General features: G+C 46.8%; 1 protein-coding gene across 1 annotated transcript in view; it reads right to left on the reverse strand.

The window, feature by feature from the left end:
• Positions 1–22,500, reverse strand: part of adamts17 (ADAM metallopeptidase with thrombospondin type 1 motif, 17) — a gene marked incomplete in the record, with an annotated part of 184,084 nt that overhangs the window by 142,526 nt on the left and 19,058 nt on the right. The window contains 1 exon segment of the mRNA XM_031812744.1: positions 3,104–3,270. Within this exon segment, the coding sequence (XP_031668604.1) occupies positions 3,104–3,270 (167 nt within the window).

Below are 22,500 nucleotides of genomic sequence, written 5' to 3' on the forward strand. Positions count from 1 at the left end.
TCTACTGTGGTAATGAAGTTAATGCAGCAGCAGTTGAGCCTAGAGCAGATCTACTTTGTTTTCTTTCTAAAAATGACTACAAGGCCAGTAAACAAACTACCATGTTAGTGAAACATAGTAAATCATTATTTAATAGTCATAGCCTCTATGCATTGATCTGAAGACACCAAGGTCCAGTTACTTCACAAGATCGACTGAATTATGATACAATTCTGTGTCTAAATCGCAACCCCAAAACTACACATTAAATGTTAGATGATAGAAACTTATAAAACAGAATTGAATAATACATAATACATATTGAGACAATGTTACATTTCTGAGACGGAAAACGGTTAAGAGCGTTGGGCCACAACGTTCTGCCCTTGAACAAGGCAGTTACCCCCCCCAGTCACAACTGCTCCCCAGGTGCCGATGACGTGGACATTGATTAAGACAGCCCCCAGCACCTCTCTAGTTGTGTTAAATGCAGTTGTACAACTGACTAGGTATCCCCTTTCCCTTCCCCACACACACAGTCCAAATCAGTCTCTCTCAGCTCAGAAGATCTTTCAAAATGACTTCAAAAGGAGATGACACAGAGAACTGTGTCTGTGACTGTAAAATAACAAAGTAGATTATCTCTCAAACCAGCAGACCGGCCAAACACACCAGGTGTGCATCCCAAATGGCACCCTATTCCACAGGAGGCTGTTGAGGGGAGGACGGCTCATAGTAATGTTTGACCTGTTTGATGCTATTTCTATGAGCACGTCCTCCCCCATTAGGTGCAACCGGCTGCGTGTGCACAGTCCTCAAGTAGTGCACTACTTCCCTTTGGGCCCTGGTCAAAGGGAGTTCACTACATAGGGAACAGGGTTCGATTTGGAACTCAGTTCACAGTTACAGCAAAACTAAAGTCCTCCAGGGAATTCTGGCAGTGACTGAAGTTACCAGACTCAAGAAATCCTTTACCAGGATATTTCCAGTTCTTCTTAGGTTTTTACCAAACACAACCTCACCTGTTATCAACAAACTCACTAGTTATCAAACACAACTCACTAGTTATCAAACACAACTCACTAGTTCTCACCAATTAACCTCTTAATTGGTTATGGGGTCAATTGGAAAAAGCACCTTCAATCTACACAGATCTTCTAGTGTATTATAGTGCTTCCTCCACTTGATATGTTCTACACAAATCCCTGGTCATTTGGTTTTGAGGCTGTTTCCCTTTCTTTGTGTACAGTACATGTGACTTAAAAGAGATGGCCCCTAACTATCATCTGAAAAATACTGCCTTGGAATATACATTGTAATCAAAATAAAATGTATTTTGGTGTATCTTATATGGTTAACCTGGATGTATTTCCACAGAGTACTGTGAAGGTATAACCAGGGTGGATGCCTGCCCCCCCATCTCTCTCTTTTCTCCTCCTGGCGCTCTCTCTTCCCTCATGCCTATCCCTGTCTCTCCTGCCCAGATCTTGGCTGGCTGTACTGCTGTGTTGATCTCTGTCCAACAGCTCTGCCTCGGAGCGTTGTTTAAGCAGTAGGCTTATCCCCCTCTCCCTCCCTCTTTTGCCCTCCCTCCTTCCCTCCTGTCTTTCCTTCTGTCTCTCTGCTCTCTCCCCATTCTTCCTTCACTAATGCCTTGTCCCCTCTCTCGCTCTCCCTCTCCCTCCCTCCTCTTCCCCTCTCTCGCTCTCCCTCCCTCCTCTTCCCCTCTCTCGCTCTCCCTCCCTCTCCCTCCCTCCTCTTCCCCTCTCTCTGTCTCCCTCTCCCTCTCCTACTTTTCTCCCCTCTCTCTCTGTCTCCCTCTCCCTCCCTCCTCTTCCGCCCTCTCTCTCTCCCTCCCCTTCCCCTCTCTCTCTCCCTCCCTCTCTACCTCCCTCCTCTTCCCCCCTCTCTCTCTCTCTCTCTCTCTCTCTCTCTCTCTCTCTCTCTCTCTCTCTCTGTCTCCCTCTCCCTCCCTCCTCTTTCCCCCTCTCTCTCTCTGTCTCCCTTTCCCTCCCTCCTCTCCCCTATCTCTCTCTGTCTCCCTCTCCCTCCCTCCTCTCCCCCCTCTCTCTCTCTTTCTCCATCTCCCTCCCTCCTCTTCCCCCTCTTTCTCTGTCTCCCTCTTCCTCCCTCCTCCTCCCCCCCCCCCCTCTCTCTCTCTCTCTCTTTCTCTGTCCCCCTCTCCCTCCCTCCTCTTCCCCCTCTCTCTCTCTCTCTGTCTCCCTCTCCCTCGCTCCTCTTCCCCCTTGGCTCTTGCCTACCACTCTCACATTCCCCCTCCCCTCCCCTCCCCTCCCCTCCCCTCCCCTCCCCTCCCCTCCCCTCCCCTCCCCTCCCCTCCCCTCCCCTCTGGTTTCTTGCTCTCCTGCCCAAGTCACTGTTGGGCTCTGTCTCTAACTGCTCTGCCCTGTGAGCAGCAGGTTGAATCAGTTGGCTGTTCAGGGAGTTTTAATGAGAAACTGAAAGGGTGAGAAACAGAGGTTGAGTCCCAAAGGAACCCTATTCCCTACATAGTGCACTACTTTTTATCAGGGCCCTTAGGTCACAAGTCAACGGTAGTGTACTATGTAGGGAATAGGGTGCTATTTTGGATGAATATAGAAAAACAGCGTTACAGTTCTCTGGTACTGGCCGGTCTCTCTCAGAGCTAAACCAGCTAGCACAAAGCCAAGAGAAACATGGGAGGTGGCATTGTCAAAACGAAGCTTGTTAACGTGTCTTTAACCTTTCAAACATGGTAGTGAGCCGCTCAACACCGTGTGTACAACTCAGAGACTTAATTAGACCTAAAATCCACAAAAGTCCCCACAAGGATAGTAAAACAAGGAAAATTCTCCCTCATGGAGTTATCATTTCCCACGTCCCCATGAGGACAAAGGCTATTTTAACCTTAGGGGTTAGCTTTAGGGTTAAGGTTACAATTCTGGTTAGGGTTAGGGGTTAGTGGTTAAGTTTAGGGTTAGGGTTAAGATTAGGAATATGGTAATGGTTAGTGTTAGGGGTTAAGGAAAACCGGATTTTGAATGGAAATCAATTTTAGGTCCCCACGACAACAGAATAACATAACATGTGTGTGTGCGTGTATTCATTTATGCATGTATATGAGCGTGTCAAGCATCCTTACCATGTTCATGACGGTGAGCAGGAATCTCTGCGCGGCCTCTGCCCCATGGTACTGCACCATGTCTGAGTCTGCCACCACCACCGTCTCTACCGTATACAACCCATTCAGATGGATGGTGTTCCTCCTTCTACGGCCCTCCTCCACTCCCTTCTGCCTCTTCTTCCTCACTAGCACAGGGGACAGAGACACACAAAGATTGATTATTATTTGCTGTTCCACCATAGCCTGGTCCCAGATCACACCAAACCACTAGGAGTTTGCAAGACAACACAACAGTTGTGGTACCAGGCTAGGTTTACTGCATCTTGACAAGACAGCACAAACAAACATTGCGTCAAGCTAGGTCCACTGGATCTTAACAAGACAACACAACAGATGTGGTCCCAGGCTATGTTTATTAAATCAAATCAAATTTTATTTGTCACATACACATGGTTAGCAGATGTTAATGTGAGTGTAGCGAAATGCTTGTGCTTCTATTTCCGACAATACAGTAATAACCAATGAATAATCTAACCTAACAATTTCACAACTACTACCTTATACACAAGTGTAAAGGGATGAAGAATATGTACATAAAAATATATGAATGAGTGATGGTACAGAACGGCATAGGGAAGATGCAGTAGATGGTATCGAGTACAGTATATACATATGAGATGAGTAATGTAGGGTATGTAAACATTATATTAAGTGGCATTGTTTAAAGTGGCTAGTGAGACATTTTTTACATCAATTTTTCCATTATTAAAGTGGCTGGAGTTGAGTCAGTATGTTGGCAGCAGCCACTCAATGTTAGTGGTGGCTGTTTAACAGTCTGATGGCCTTGAGATAGAAGCTGTTTTTCAGTCTCTCGGTCCCCGCTTTTATGCACCTGTACTGACCTCGCATTCTGGATGATAGCGGGGTGAACAGGCAGTGGCTCGGGTGGTTGTTGTCCTTGATGATCTTTATGGCCTTCCTGTGACATCGGGTAGTGTAGGTGTGCTGGAGGGCAGGTAGTTTGCCCCCGGTGATGCGTTGTGCAGACCTCACTACCCTCTGGAGAGCCTTACGGTTGAGGGCGGAGCAGTTGCCGTACCAGGCGGTGGTACAGCCCGACAGGATGCTCTCGATTGTGCTTCTGTAAAAGTTTGTGAGTGCTTCTGGTGACAAGCCAAATTTCTTCAGCCTCCTGAGGTTGAAGAGGCGCTGCTCCGCCTTCTTCACCATGCTGTCTGTGTGGGTGGACCAATTCAGTTTGTCCGTGATGTGTACGCCGAGGAACTTAAAACTTACTACCCTCTCCACTACTGTCCCGTCGATGTGGATAGGGGGGTGCTCCCTCTGCTGTTTCCTGAAGTCCACGATCATCTCCTTTGTTTTGTTGACTTTGAGTGTGAAGTTATTTTCCTGACACCACACTCCGAGGGCCCTCACCTCCTCCCTGTAGGCCGTCTCGTCGTTGTTGGTAATCAAGTCTACCACCGTAGTGTAGTCTGCAAACTTGATGATTAAGTTGGAGGTGTGCATGGCCACGCAGTCGTGGGTGAATAGGGAGTACAGGAGAGGGCTCAGAACGCACCCTTGTGGGGCCCCAGTTTTGAGGATCAGCGGGGTGGAGATGTTGTTACCTTCCCTCACCACCTGGGGGCGGCCCGTCAGGAAGTCCAGGACCCAGTTGCACAGGGCGGGGTCGAGACCCAGGGTCTCGAGCTTAATGACTAGTTTGGAGGGTACTATGGTGTTAAATGATGAGCTGTAGTCGATGAACAGCATTCTCACATAGGTATTCCTCTTGTCCAGATGGGTTATGGCAGTGAATAGTGTGGTTGCGATTGCGTCGTCTGTGGACCTATTGGTGTGGTAAGCAAATTGGAGTGGGTCTAGGGTGTCAGGTGGGGGGAGGTGATATGGTCCTTGACTAGTCTCTCAAAGCACTTCATGATGACGGAAGTGAGTGCTACAGGGTGATAGTCATTTAGCTCAGTTACCTTTGCTTTCTTGGGAATAGGAACAATGGTGGCCCTCTTGAAGCATGTGGGAACAGCAGACTGGGATAAGGATTGATTGAATATGTCCGTAAACACACCAGCCAGCTGGTCTGCGCATGCTATGAGGACGCGGCTGGGGATGCTGTCTGGGCCTGCAGCCTTGCGAGAGTTAACACATTTAAATGTTTTACTCAAGTTGGCTACAGTGAAGGAGAGTCCGCAGGTTTTGGTAGCGGGCCGTGTCAGTGGCACTGTATTGTCTTCAAAGCGAGCAAAGAAGTTGTTTAGTCTGTCTGAGAGCAAGACATCCTGGTCCGCGACGGGGCTGGTTTTCTTTTTGTACTCTGTGATTGACTGTAGACCCTGCCACATACCTCTTGTGTCTGAGCCGTTGAATTGCGACTCTACTTTGTCTCTATACTGACGCTTAGCTTGTTTGATTACCTTGCGGAGGGAATAGCTACACTGTTTGTATTCTGACATGTTTCCGGTCACCTTGCCCTGATTAAAAGCAGTGGTTTGCACTTTCAGTTTCGCGTGAATGCTGCCATCAATCTACGGTTTCTGGTTTGGGAATGTTGTAATAGTTGCTGTGGGTACGACATCGCTCACCGAATCAGTGTATTCGTCCATGTTGTTGTTTGACGCAATGCGGAACATATCCCAGTCCACGTGATCGAAGCAATCTTGAAGCGTGGATTCAGATTGGTCGGACCAGCGTTGAACAGACCTGAGCGCGGGAGCTTCCTGTGTTATTCTCTGTCTATAGGCAGGGAGCAACAAAATTGAGTCGTGGTCAGCTTTTCCGAAAGGAGGGCCGGGGAGGGCCTTATATGCGTCGCGGAAGTTAGAATAACTATGATCAAGGGTTTTTCCAGCCCTGGTAGCACAATCGATATGCTGATAGAATTTAGGGAGTCTTGTTTTCAGATTAGCCTTGTTAAAATCCCCAGCTACAATGAATGCAGCCTCAGGATATGTGGTTTTCAGTTTACATAGAGTCAAATGAAGTTCGTTCAGGGCCATCGATGTGTCTGCTTGGGGGGGAATATATGCGGCTGTGATTATAATCGAAGAGAATTCTCTTGGTAGATAATGCAGTTGACATTTGATTGTGAGGAATGCTAACTGCATCTTAACAAGACAACACAACAGATGTGGTACCAGACTAGGCTTACTGCATCTTAACAAGACAACACAACAGATGTGGTACCAGGCTAGGCTTACTGCATCTTAACAAGGCACCATTTACTGCATCGTAACAATACAACACAAAATATCTGATCCCAGGCTAGGTTTACTGCATCGTAACAAGACAACACAAAATATGTGGTACCAGGCTAGGTTTACAGCATCTTAACAAGACAACACAACAGATGTGGTACCAGGCTAGGCTTACTGCATCTTAACAAGAAAACACAACAAATGTGGTCCCAGGCTAGGTTTACTACATCTTAACAAGACAACACAGCAGATGTGGTCCCAGGCTAGGTTTACAGCATCTTAACAAGACAATACAGCAGATGTGGTCCCAGGCTAGGTTTACTACATCTTAACAAGACAACACAGCAGATGTGGTACCAGGCTAGGCTTACTGCATCTTAACAAGGCAACACAACAGATGTGGTACCAGGCTAGGTTTACTGCATCGTAACAAGACAACACAAAATATGTGATCCCAGGCTAGGTTTACTGCATCTTAACAAGACAACACAGCAGATGTGGTACCAGGATAGGTTTACAGCATCTTAACAAGACAACACAACAGATGTGGTACCAGGCTAGGCTTACTGCATCTTAACAAGAAAACACAACAGATGTGGTACCAGGCTAGGCTTACTGGATCTTAACAAGACAACACAACAGATGTGGTACCAGGCTAGGTTTACTGCATCGTAACAAGACAACACAAAATATGTGATCCCAGGCTAGGTTTACTGCATCTTAACAAGACAACACAGCAGATGTGGTACCAGGCTAGGTTTACTGCATCGTAACAAGACAACACAAAATATGTGATCCCAGGCTAGGTTTACTGCATCTTAACAAGACAACACAGCAGATGTGGTACCAGGCTAGGTTTACAGCATCTTAACAAGACAACACAACAGATGTGGTACCAGACTAGGCTTACTGCATCTTAACAAGACAACACAACAGATGTGGTACCAGGCTAGGCTTACTGGATCTTAACAAGACAACACAACAGATGTGGTCCCAGGCTAAGTTTACTGCATCTTAACAAGACAACACAACAGATGTGGTACCAGGCTAGGTTTACTGCATCGTAACAAGACAACACAAAATATGTGATCCCAGGCTAGGTTTACTGCATCTTAACAAGACAACACAACAGATGTGGTACCAGGCTAGGTTTACAGCATCTTAACAAGACAACACAACAGATGTGGTCCCAGGCTAGGTTTACAGCATCTTAACAAGCCAAGCTGACAGGGACAAGAACAGAGACAATGCCAGCTACAGTAGACATTCCATTATACAGTCGTTGAGCTAAAGAATCCCTTATAGATACTTTAATTGGGGCATGACACAGCATCTATAAAATGCTTAATAAGTTAGCGGTTGGTAACAGTAGCAAGGTAAATAAAACCAGTGTGAAGCACTTCTCTCCATGTAAGAAAACACATTCTGTCATTTTGGGATTTGGGTGAACTAACCCTTTAAGTAAAGATGGATGACAGACTGACAGATAAAGAGACGGACAGATTTTTAAAAAGATGTTTATTCTGTATGAGACGCCACAAAGTTTCTCTCTCAAACAAACACTTGTCACTACCTCTCTTTATTTCTTCACTCCCTCTGCTTTAACATATCCCAGTCCTCTGGAAGAGACCACCACCACATACTCTATGACCAGGAGTTATATTAGGCCTAATCATATTAAATGAAATAGTTTGAGTACTCTGACCAATGTTATGAGAACAAGGCCGGGGTTGGCCCATTCGCTAAGTCGTTCCAGACTCAATGGGAACTCCAATGTCTTCCATTGGAAAGAAAAGGCACAGCTAGCTTACGTAAGAGTGGTGGAATAAACAATGGTAAAACCGCTGCAGCAACAACAGGACTTCATGGGCCACATTAAAGGGGCAATCTGCAGTTCAAAGAACATGAAAGTAGTCAATCAAATCAAATTATATTTGTCATATACACATGTTTAGCAGATGTTATTGCGGGTGTAGTGAAATGCTTGTGTTTCTAGCTCCAACAGTGCAGTAATATCTAACAATTCACAACAATACCTACAATACACACAACCTAAAGTAAAATAACGGAATTAAGGTATATATAAATATTAGGCAGTGTGGCATTGACTAAAATACAGTACAATAGACACATAGTATATATTTTATATATATATATGAGTAAAGCAAAAATATGTGAACATGATTAAAGTCACTGATTTGGTTAACAGCTGAGGGACAGGGCTGGAGAAATGTAACCATCATCAAATTCATAGACAGAGGTATGGATGCAAGGACTGACCATTCATGAGATAAAAGTATCGGTTTTCCTATGTTTTGAGGCTATTCAGTATTTGTTTACAATTACATGATTCCAATGGAGCAAAACAAGCTTATATTTTGTAAAAGACTGAAGTTCCCCTTTAAGGAGGACTCACTGCACACACTACCTTCGGTTCTCATCAGAGATGCATGGTTAACTAAAGCCTTTGTGTTGTAACACCACCTCTAGCAAAACTGTGTGAGAGACCTTAGTAACAACAGATTGGGTAACACTACCATAAAGCCAAAAGTCATAACGCATTATGATGAGATAATGCATTATAATGCGGTTAATGCATTATGATGTGGTTACAATGCATTATGATGTGGTTATAATGCATCATGACGTGGTTAATGCATTATGATGTGGTTACAATGCATTATAATGTGGTTAATGCATTATGATGTGGTTAATGCATTATGATGTGGTTATAATGCATCATGACGTGGTTAATGCATTATGATGTGGTTACAATGCATTATAATGTGGTTAATGCATTATGATGTGGTTATAATGTATTATGATGCGGTTAATGCATTATGATGTGGTTATAATGCATTACGATGTGGTTAATGCAATATGATTGGGTTATAATGTAATATGATGTGGTTATAATGCATTATGAGGTGGCCAATGCATTATGATGTGGTTATAATGCATCATGACGTGGTTAATGCATTATGATGTGGTTGCAATGCATTATGATGTGGTTAATGCAAAATGATTGGGTTATAATGTAATATGATGTGGTTATAATGCATTATGAGGTGGCCAATGCATTATGATGTGGTTATAATGCATCATGACGTGGTTAATGCATTATGATGTGGTTACAATGCATTATAATGTGGTTAATGCATTACGATGTGGTTATAATGCATTATGATGTAGTTATAATGCATAATGATCTGGTTATAATGCATTATAAAGCATGGATGATCTTCTTATAAAGTCTTATTATCAACTTTCCCTCGATCCTGACTTGTCTCCCAGTCCCCGCCGCTGAAAAAACATCCCCACAGCATGATGCTGCCACCCCCATGTTTCACTGTAGGGATGGTGCCAGGTTTCCTCCAGACGTGACGCTTGGCATTGAGGCCAAAAAAGTTCAACCTTATTTTCATCTGACCAGAGAATCTTGTTTCTCATGGTCTGAGAGTCTTTAGGTGTCTTTTGGTAAACTCCAAGCGGGCTGTCATGTGCCTTTTACTAAGGAGTGGCTTCCATCTGGCCACTCAACCATAAAGGCCTGATTGGTTGCGTGCTGCAGAGATGGATATCCTTCTGGAAGGTTCTCCCATCTCCACAGAGGAACTCTGGAGCTCTGTCAGAGAGACCATCGGGTTCTTGGTCACCTCCCTGACCAAGGCCCTTCTCCCCCGATTGCTCAGTTTGGCCGGGTGGCCAGTTCTAGGAAGAGTCTTGGTGGTTCCAAACATCTTCCATTTAAGAATGATGGAGGCCACTGTGTTCTTATGGACATTCAACGCTGCAGAAATGTTTTGGTACCCTTTCCCAGATCTGTGCCTCGACACAATGCTGTCTCGGAGCTCTAGGGACAATTCTTTCGACCACATGTCTTGGTTTTTGCTATGACATGCACTGTCAAATTTGGGACCTTATATAGACAGCTGTGTGCCTTTCCAAATCATGTCCAATCAATTGAATTTACCACAGGTGGACTCCAATCAAGTTGTAGAAACATCTCAAGGATGATCATTGGAAACAGGATGCACCTGAGCTTAATTTCAAGTCTCATAGCAAAGTGTCTCAATACTTATGTAAATGAGGTATTTCTGTTTTTATTTGTAATAATTGTGCATAGATTTAAAAAAAACAGTTTTTGCTTTGTCATTATGGGGTATTGTGTGTAGATTGATGAATTGTATATATATATATTTTTAGTTTTAGTTTTTTTGAATAAGGTCGTAACGTAACAAAATGTGGAAAAAGTGAAGGGGTCTGAATAGTTTGGGGAAGACATTGTATATGCAATGTGAGACGCATCTTACACTGATGATGTTGACAACATGATTGTCTGCAGATCAATACTCATGATACTGTTGTGGCCATGGTTCCCTCTCTTCTTCAAGACTTCCAAGTTCATAACACTGTAGACTGGCAGTAGGGTTGCAAAATTCCGGTAACTTTCCCCGAAGTCCCAGGTTTTCCAGATATCCTGGTTTTATGATTCCTGGAATCCTCCAACCAGGATTTCTGGAAAACCTGGACATTTTTGTGGTGGAATGTTTTAGTTAGTGGAATGTTGGAACTCTATCTGGGAGGATATCAATTCTATTAAAGTAACAGCCATTTACATTTGTCTGAACTGTCTGAACTGTAACATTTAAGAACACCCATGAGATATCCCTGTTAGTGGAAGAAGGGCCATGTCATTCCATGTATTTAGTTCAATCAAACCTATTTTCCAGCATATATCTGGAGCTTGTTTCTAGCATGGCTTGCACACACACACACACACACACACACACACACACACACACACACACACACACACACTTCTGCAGAAACCGAACTATTGGTTGTGGCGGTATTGTTTGGTTAATCTGTTGTCTGTTAAGGTTGTTTATCTGCGTGGACAAACACTGTGGAAAGATGTTTTGTTCTCAGAGAAGAAGAGTGCTTAGCTTGGGCAATGACAACACTGGACAACTGTGGAGACTCAGTGAATCAAAAGTCACAAAAGTCATACGGCTTGGACATGGGAATGCCCAACAGTATTAGACGTATCTATGTGTTGTTGTGATCTTAAAGCAATGTTTATCGCATGTTCTTGTTTCTGTTTAGTGCATTGGAAAAGGCAAGATGAGAGAGATCTGTGAATCCCCCAGTTATCTGGTCTAAATAACGTCACACACAAACACATTGCAGAACTCTATTGGGTCACATGGAGAAAAACATTTGAAGTAGAACATGAGATACAGACAAACATGAAAATCAGATCCCATGTAACTATAGTAATAATACCAATGTAATAATATGTATACATTCATTACTCAAGTCTATCTGTAAAAACACTACATGGTATATACTTAACGACATTAGTTCAAACACTGCAAGTAGCTTCTGACAAGGGGAAGATGGTACTCTCTTCAACCCTCCTCTCCCACTTCCTCTCCTCTTCTTCAACCCTCCTCTCCCACTTCCTCTCCTCCTCTCCCACTCCCTCTCCTCCTCTCCCACTCCCTCTCCTCCTCTCCCACTTCCTCCCCCCCTCTCCCACTCCCTCTCCTCCTCTCCCACTTCCTCTCCTCCTCTCCCACTTCCTCCCCCCTCTCCCACTCCCTCTCCTCCTCTCCCACTTCCTCTCCTCCTCTTCAACCCTCCCATCCCACTTCCTCCCCTCCTCTCCCACTCCCTCCCCTCCTCTCCCAATTCCTCCCCTCCTCTCCCACTTCCTCCCCTCCTCTCCCACTCCCTCCCCTCCTCTCCCACTCCCTCCCCTCCTCTCCCAATTCCTCCCCTCCTCTCCCACTTCCTCCCCTCCTCTCCCACTCCCTCCCCTCCTCTCCCACTTCCTCTCCTCTTCTTCAACCCTCCTCTCCCACTTCCTCTCCTCTTCTTCAACCCTCCTCTCCCACTTCCTCTCCTCCTCTCCCACTCCCTCTCCTCCTCTCCCACTCCCTCTCCTCCTCTCCCACTCCCTCTCCTCCTCTCCCACTTCCTCCCCCCCTCTCCCACTCCCTCTCCTCCTCTCCCACTTCCTCTCCTCCTCTTCAACCCTCCCATCCCACTTCCTCCCCTCCTCTCCCACTCCCTCCCCTCCTCTCCCAATTCCTCCCCTCCTCTCCCACTTCCTCCCCTCCTCTCCCACTCCCTCTCTTCCTCTCCCACTTCCTCTCCTCCTCTTCAACCCTCCCATCCCACTTCCTCCCCTCTTCTCCCACTCCCTCCCCTCCTCTCCCAATTCCTCCCCTCCTCTCCCACTTCCTCCCCTCCTCTCCCAGTTCCTCTCTTCCTCTTCAAACCTCTCCCACTTCCTCCTCTCCTCTCTCACTTCCTCTCCTCCTCTTCAACCCTCCTCTCCCACTTCCTCCCCTCCTCTCCCACCTCCTCCTCTCCCACTTCCTCTCCCACTCCCTCCCCTCCTCTCCCACTTCCTCTCCTCCTCTTCAACCCTCCTCTCCCACTTCCTCTCCTCCTCTTCAAACCTCCTCTGCCACTTCCTCTCCTCCTCTTCAACCCTCCTCTCCCACTTCCTCCCCTCCTACTCCCTCCCCTCCTCTCCCACTCCCTCCCCTCCTCTCCCACTCCCTCCCCTCCTCTCCTACTTCCTCCCCTCCTCTCCCACTCCCTCCCCTCCTCTCCCACTCCCTCCCCTCCACTCCCACTTCCTCTCCTCCTCTTCAACCCTCCCCTCCTCTCCCACCTCCTCTCCTCCTCTTCAACTCTCCTCTCCCTTTGCTCCTCTTTGACCACTCTCTTTAGTCTGCTGCTCTTCAATCCCTCTCTCCCTCCTCTTTGACCACTCTCTTTAGTCTGCTGCTCTTCAATCCCTCTCTCCCTCCTCCTCTTCAACCCTCCCCTCCTCTCCCACTTTCTCTCCTCCTCTTCAACTCTCCTCTCCCTTTGCTCCTCTTTGACCACTCTCTTTAGTCTGCAGCTCTTCAATCCCTCTCTCCCTCCTCCTCTTCAACTCTCCTCTCCCTTTGCTCCTCTTTGACCACTCTCTTTAGTCTGCTGCTCTTCAATCCCTCTCTCCCTCCTCCTCTTCAACTCTCCTCTCCCTTTGCTCCTCTTCGACAACTCTCTTTAGTCTGCTGCTCTTCAATCCCTCTCTCCCTCCTCCTCTTCAACTCTCCTCTCCCTTTGCTCCTCTTTGACCACTCTCTTTAGTCTGCTGCTCTTCAATCCCTCTCTCCCTCCTCCTCTTCAACTCTCCTCTCCCTTTGCTCCTCTTTGACCACTCTCTTTAGTCTGCTGCTCTTCAATCCCTCTCTCCCTCCTCCTCTTCATCTCTCAAGCATCTGGTACAGATGTCCCTAAACTCTATCAACCTGTAATGTGACAGATAACCACTCTACAGGTGTGGGCAGCCTTCCCACTTAGACCCTACTGTGTCCATGACAACGCAGGCTTGACAGAGGGCACATGGCATCCAGACCAACTTAAATCGTAATGATTCTTTCACTGATGATTCTTTGCACTTCACTCTTCACTGTCTGTAGAAAAATGGATATCTGTCTCTAGGCATGTGAGAGCAGCATATACAACGGACAGGGAAAGATTTCTTTCTGTATTCAAAGTGAAATCTCACAAACAATGTATCAACCAATTGCCATTTGAATAGCAGTGTTTCTAAGACAAGGTCATTCTCAAAGATTGGAGAACAAAATAGAGCTGAGGAAGAAACTCCTTCATATAAAAGCAAGCTTGAAGGCGACATGTGCTTCTCCCTCACGCTGTAATGTGATATCTCACAAACAACTTATCAATCAAATGTCGTTTGAATAGCACTATTTTCAGAAATTAGTGTATTTGTCACAGAACGCTTAACAAATAAAAGCCATATTGAAACTAATAGCCCAAACCCATAGGGTGAACAACAACAGTACTGACTAACTCCCTTAACCTTCTGTCATCAGTCTCATCACCATGCACATCCCACCCAGACAGCAATAAAAGAGGTATTGATGAAGAGCAATAAAGACAACTCCCTGCCTCCCTTTGCAGTGGCCTATACCACAGTCACCAGAGAAGAAATCCAATAACAAGAACAATATTGAGACAAACACAAAACTGTTGCAACCCAAATGGCACCCTAGTCCCTTTAGAGTGCACTACTTCTGACCAGGGTCTATAGGGCTCTGGTCAACAGTGGTCCACTTTGTAGGGAATAGGGGCCATTTGGGACAGCCCCAACTTGTTTCTGAGTCATACTGAGACAAATAACAGCCTGCTTTGAAATCTTGAGACTAACACACTCAGCAGGGGACAATAAAACCTGCCGACTCAACGGTTAGCCAGTGCTGCTGCTGTTATGGGTCTGAAGCAAAGTCCTCTAACCCTGATGTGTAATAACTTTGGGAAAACTGATTGAGGTCCACATCAGCAAAATATAGGAGGACAGAGTGTCTAGATCGACATGAGGGTTGCAACATTTCTGTACCTTTCCCAAAACCCCCAGTCATTTTTCAACCCTAATAGACACATCTGGGTTCTGAGACCTCTCCAGTTCATTACGGTCTACATGGAGATAGAATCCCATTATAAAGGTCCAATAGATAGGATCCAGCCTAGACCTAGGCCCTAGACTACAACCAGACTCCAGAGTCACTGTATGGCAGAGAGGTGCCCACATAAAGAGATCACTCAAAGATACCTATTTTTTATCACATCTTAGAAGTGTTATACTAGTGAACTATCCATTTAAGAGCTGTCCATTAAAGGGGATGAATCGTTCACTCAAAGAATCTACGTTTGCCAGACATTTCCAATCCTCATGTGTCCTGTCCTAATTGGCATCTGATTGATGTTCTAGAATCGACCAGGTTGCATCCCAAATGAAACCCTATTCCCTACATAGTGCACTACTATTGGCCCTGGTGGGCCCCGGTCAAAAGGACTACACTCATTAGGGAATAGTGTTCCATTTGGGTTACAGCCAGGAGATACATCAGTCCAATCAGAGCATCACTCCAAAGAGAATCCTTTAACAACTTTAATGATAGAATCCTTTAGATGTTGGAGACAAGTGGAGCATTAATGCTTCAGCTGCCATGCCCATCTCTTTGATGTGTCTGAGAGGGGCTGGAGAAGGAACAGCAAGCTCTAACTGATGTGTCTGAGAGGGGCTGGAGAAGGAACAGCAAGCTCTAATTGATGTGTCTGAAAGGGACTGGAGAAGGAACAGCAAGCTCTAATTGATGTGTCTGAGAGGGACTGGAGAAGGAACAGCAAGCTCTAATTGACATGTCTGAGAGGGACTGGAGAAGGAAAAGCAAGCTCTAATTGACATGTCTGAGAGGGACTGGAGTAGGAACAGCAAGCTTTAATTGACATGTCTGAGAGGGACTGGAGTAGGAACAGTAAGCTCTAATTGACGTGGTATTCAAAGTCGTCTGATAACCAGATTTAATCAGGTAAAGAGGATTTATTCATGATGACATCCGGATGTCATGGAATACGTCATATTGAGGGTTGTTAGCAGGTCACAATCAACAGCTCAAACCTGGGCATCCATCCATCCCCCCACTTACTCACTCACCCATCCATCCATCCCCCACTCACTCACCCACCCATCCATCCATCCCCCCATTCACTCACCCACCCATCTATCTATCCATCCCTCCACTCACTCACCCACCATCTATCTATCTATCTATCTATCTATCTATCTATCTATCTATCTATCTATCTATCTATCTATCTATCTATCTATCTATCTATCTATCTATCTATCTATCTATCTATCTATCTATCTATCTATCTATCTATCTATCTATCTATCTATCTATCTATCTATCTATCTATCTATCTATCTATCTATCTATCTATCTATCTATCTATCTATCTATCTATCTATCTATCTATCTATCTATCTATCTATCTATCTATCTATCTATCTATCTATCTATCTATCTATCTATCTATCTATCTATCTATCTATCTATCTATCTATCTATCTATCTATCTATCTATCTATCTATCTATCTATCTATCTATCTATCTATCTATCTATCTATCTATCTATCTATCTATCTATCTATCTATCTATCTATCTATCTATCTATCTATCTATCTATCTATCTATCTACTATCTATCTATCTATCTATCTATCTATCTATCTATCTATCTATCTATCTATCTATCTATCTATCTATCTATCTATCTATCTATCTATCTATCTATCTATCTATCTATCTATCTATCTATCTATCTATCTATCTATCTATCTATCTATCTATCTATCTATCTATCTATCTATCTATCTATCTATCTATCTATCTATCTATCTATCTATCTATCTATCTATCTATCTATCTATCTATCTATCTATCTATCTATCTATCTATCTATCTATCTATCTATCTATCTATCTATCTATCTATCTATCTATCTATCTATCTATCTATCTATCTATCTATCTATCTATCTATCTATCTATCTATCTATCTATCTATCTATCTATCTATCTATCTATCTATCTATCTATCTATCTATCTATCTATCTATCTATCTATCTATCTATCTATCTATCTATCTATCTATCTATCTATCTATCCATCCATCCCCCCACTCACTCACCCACCCATCCATCCATTCCTCCACTCACTCACCCATCCATCCAACCCCCCACTCACTCACCCACCCACCCATCCATCCATCCATCCCCCACTCACTCACTCACCCATCCATCCATCCATCCATCCCCCCACTCACTCACCGATTCATCCATCCCCCCACTCACTCACCCACCCATCCTCCACTCACTCACCCCATCCATCCATCCCCCACTCACTCACCCACCATCCATCCCCCACTCACTCACCCATCCATCCATCCATCCATCCCCCACTCACTCACCCATCCATCCATCCCCCCACTCACTCACCGATTCATCCATCCCCCCACTCACTCACTCACCGATCCATCCATCCCCCCACTCATTCACCCACCCATCCATCCCACCACTCACTCACCCACCCATCCATCCATCCCCCCCACTCACCCACCCATCCATCATCCATCCCCCCCACTCACTCACCCACCCATCCATCCATTCCCCCACTCACTCACCCACCCATCCATCCATCCCCCCACTCACTCACTCACTCACTCACTCACTCACTCACTCACTCACTCACTCACCTATCCATCCATCCCCCCACTCACTCACCCACCGACCCATCCATCCCCCCACTTACCCACCCATCCATCCATCCCCCCACTCACTCACCCACCCACCCATCCATCCCCCCACTCACTCACCCACCCACCCATCCATCCCCCCACTCACTCACCCACCCACCCATCCATTCCCCCACTCACTCACTCACCCACCCATCCATCCATCCATCCCGCCACTTACTCACTCACCCATCCATCCATCCCGCCACTTACTCACTCACCCACCCATCCATCCATCCCCCCACTCACTCACCCACCCACCCATCCATCCCCCCACTCACTCACCCACCCACCCATCCATTCCCCCACTCACTCACTCACCCATCCATCCATCCCCCCACTCACTCACCCACCCACCCACCCATCCATCCATCCATCCATCCCCCCACTCACTCACCCACCCACCCATCCATCCCCCCACTTACCCACCCATCCATCCATCCCCCCACTCACTCACCCACCCACCCACCCATCCATCCATCCATCCATCCCCCCACTCACTCACCCACCCACCCATCCATCCCCCCACTTACCCACCCATCCATCCATCCCCCCACTCACTCACCCACCCACCCATCCATCCATCCCCCCACTCACTCACCCACCCACCCATCCATCCCCCCACTTACCCACCCATCCATCCATCCCCCCACTCACTCACCCACCCACCCATCCATCCCCCCACTCACCCACTCACCCATCCATCCCCCCCACTCACCCACCCACCCATCCATTCCCCCACTCACTCACCCACCCACCCATCCATCCCCCCACTCACTCACCCACCCATCCATCCATCCATCCCCCCACTCACTCACCCACCCACCCATCCATCCCCCCACTTACCCACCCATCCATCCATCCCCCCACTCACTCACCCACCCACCCATCCATCCATCCATCCCCCCACTCACTCACCCACCCACCCATCCATCCCCCCACTTACCCACCCATCCATCCATCCCCCACTCACTCACCCACCCACCCATCCATCCATCCATCCCCCCACTCACTCACCCACCCACCCATCCATCCCCCCACTTACCCACCCATCCATCCATCCCCCCACTCACTCACCCACCCACCCATCCATCCCCCCACTCACCCACCCACCCATCCATTCCCCCACTCACTCACCCACCCACCCATCCATCCCCCCACTCACTCACCCACCCATCCATCCATCCATCCATCCCCCCACTCACTCACCCACCCACCCATCCATCCCCCCACTTACCCACCCATCCATCCATCCCCCACTCACTCACCCACCCACCCATCCATCCATCCATCCCCCCACTCACTCACCCACCCACCCATCCATCCCCCCACTTACCCACCCATCCATCCATCCCCCCACTCACTCACCCACCCACCCATCCATCCATCCATCCCCCCACTCACTCACCCACCCACCCATCCATCCCCCCACTTACCCACCCATCCATCCATCCCCCCACTCACTCACCCACCCACCCATCCATCCCCCCACTCACCCACTCACCCATCCATCCCCCCCACTCACTCACCCACCCACCCATCCATTCCCCCACTCACCCACCCACCCATCCATCCATCCCCCCACAATAGGACAAGCTAAGGAACAATAATATCCTATATGTCAGAATAACTCACTACTACCTCTATCAGAGGTCTGGACCTGAATGGAAATGGAGGCGGTCCACTGTCAGTGGAGGACGCCACTTTAAAGTACTGTGATGCACTTTAACACTGATTTCAGATCATTTCGCCAAAGCAGAAAACACTGGTATGTCTGCCTTTGGGCAGGTCTAAGTACAGCCATAACAGATAGCAAGGTCACTGTTGTTTTAACCTACTTTGGGGCTTCTCCTGCTGACCACATGACCGTCTCAGATTCATAAAGCACGAATATCATCACCCTCGGCAACACGGCCACCAGCATAATAATAATAAAACTGTCTCCCAGCTCATTGGTCCAGAGCAGGGTGCTTGACAGCTAAGATCGTGCTATAAGATTGTGTTAGCTTTCCAGAAATTATACTTTTGGATAGAGAAAGAGAAATCTACACACTGTAACCCGGCCTGCCACAAAACCTTACCACACCCTTACACACACACACACACGTACACACACACAGACATCTATACAATCACACACACACACACACACGTACACACACACAGACATCTATACAATCACACACACTCACACACACAGACACCCACGCACGCACACAGACACACACACACACTCACACACACAGGCACCCACGCACGGACACAGACACACACACAGGCACCCACGCACGCACACAGACACACACACACTCACACACACAGGCACCCACGCACGGACACAGACACACACACACTCACACACACAGACACCCACGCACGCACACAGACACACACACACTCACACACACAGGCACCCACGCACGCACACAGACACACACACACTCACACACACAGGCACCCACGCACGCACACAGACACACACACACTCACACACACAGGCACCCACGCACGCACACAGACACACTCACACACACAGGCACCCACGCACGGACACAAACAGACACACACACACACAGGCACCCACGCACGCACACAGACACACACACACTCACACACACAGGCACCCACGCACGCACACAGACACACACACACTCACACACACAGGCACCCACGCACGCACACAGACACACACACACTCACACACACAGGCACCCACGCACGCACACACACACTCACACACACAGGCACCCACGCACGGACACAAACAGACACACACCAGTCCAGGCTGTTAGTGAGCCCTCCACTGTGAGCCAAAGCTCAGAAATTCTTAGGAATAACAAAAATGTAGGCAGCCTGGACGGCCATAGTGGGAGTCTGTAAAGCAAGTGAGCAGAGAGGAGTTGGGAAAGTGTTTTAGGGTTTGGAGTTGGAGAGGTTCAGCATATTTCAGATTCTCTCTCAGCCCTGACCACAATGTCGGTCTGGCTGCATCTAGACTTCTCATTCTGTGTTTTCACATTCTAAACAATAACACAGCCCAGTGTCTGAGTGATAAGACTTTGATTTCTTAATGTTCAGCTTGACCGAGCTCCAGAAAAAGGAATGTTCAGTGTCATCGTTTGGTCTTTACAACTACAACAAGCTTTCCATGGATTTCCCTGGTGTAGGCTGAAGTTGGGTCAGTTTGGCATTTTCCCCACTAATGGTTAAGGTTAGGACTGGGGAATATGATCCTAGATCTGTACTTAGGGACAACCCCAAAGCCATTTCCTAAAGCCACAGGCCATACCTCTGGCAGGATACCTAGTGGAAGATAAGAGTTGCCCCTAACCCCAGGACTCAGATCATTTTTCATTTAACCCCTCTAATGGTTAAGATTAGGATTGGGGGAAGGGTATTCTGATCCTAAATCTGTAGTTAGGGGCAACATCTAGTTTGAGCTGATGTCTGACTGACCTCCCATCAGGTTATTTCTAACTGACCTCCCATCAGGTGATTTCTAACTGACCTCCCATCAGGTTATTTCTAACTGACCTCCCATCAGGTTATTTCTAACTGACCTCCCATCAGCTGATGTCTGACTGACCTCCCATCAGCTGATGTCTAACTGACCTCCCATCAGGTCATTTCTAACTGACCTCCCATCAGCTGATGTCTAACTGACCTCCCATCAGGTGATTTCTAACTGACCTCCCATCAGGTTATGTCTAACTGACCTCCCATCAGCTGCCACAGTGCCAATGAAACTCCGGCCTGGGAGAAATGACAGGTTTTCATTTTCTCTGTGAGCCGGCAGCTCTCTACGCTCTTAGAAAAAAGGTGCTATCTAGAACGTAAAGGGGTTCTACGGCCGTCCCCATAGGAGAAACCTTTGAATAACCCTTGCTGGTTCCAGGTAGAACCCTTTTGGTTCCAAGTAGAACCATTGTGGGTTCCATGTAGAACCCTTGCCACAGAATCCAAAATGGTTCTACCTAGAACCAAAAAGGGTTTTTACCTGGAACCAAAAAGGGTTTTACCTGGAACCAAAAAGGGTTTTACCTGGAACCAAAAAGGGTTTTACCTGGAACCAAAAAGGGTTTTACCTGGAACCAAAAAGGGTTTTACCTGGAACCAAAAAGGGTTCTCATATGGGGACAGCAGAAGAACCCTTTTGGAACCCTCTTTTCTAAGAGTGTAGGTCTGTATTCCAAATTACACCCTATTCCCTATATAGCCCTATGGGCCCTGATCAACAGTAATGCTCTATACAGTGAACAGGGTGCAATTTGGGATGCACACTATACATTGGACCAGTGACCAGCTCAGCATATCCACCTGAAACCCAACTCTCCTCCTCTTGTTATCTTAACATTTCCACATTCCATGTGAAGAAAAGCCGTGTAAATGGACGTAAAAAACCAGGCAGGGGACGGTAAATAAACTAACGTTGCTGGGTCTCTTTTCTGGTTGTCTGATTCACTAACAACCAACCCCCTATCCACGTAAATAATCACACCCCCCTATCCACGTAAATAATCACACCCCCCTATCCACATAAATAATCACACCCCCCTATCCACGTAAATAATCACCCCCCCCCCCCCCTATCCACGTAAATAATCACACCCCCCTATCCACATAAATAATCACACCCCCCCTATCCACGTAAATAATCACCCCCCCCTCCCCCCCTATCCACAGTAAATTAATCACCCCCCCCTATCACGTAAATAATCACCCCCCCCTATCCACATAAATAATCACACCCCCCTATCCACGTAAATAATCACCCCCCCCTATCCACGTAAATAATCACACCCCCCTATCCACATAAATAATCACACCCCCTATCCACGTAAATAATCACCCCCCCCCTATCCACGTAAATAATCACCCCCCCCTATCCACGTAAATAATCACCCCCCCCTATCCACGTAAATAATCACCCCCCCCTATCCACGTAAATAATACACCCCCTCCTATCCACGTAAATAATCACACCCCCTATCCACATAAATAATCACACCCCCCTATCCACGTAAATA

The sequence above is a fragment of the Oncorhynchus kisutch genome, unplaced genomic scaffold (assembly GCF_002021735.2).
Source record: "Oncorhynchus kisutch isolate 150728-3 unplaced genomic scaffold, Okis_V2 Okis03b-Okis08b_hom, whole genome shotgun sequence".
NCBI classification, from domain to species: domain Eukaryota; kingdom Metazoa; phylum Chordata; class Actinopteri; order Salmoniformes; family Salmonidae; genus Oncorhynchus; species Oncorhynchus kisutch.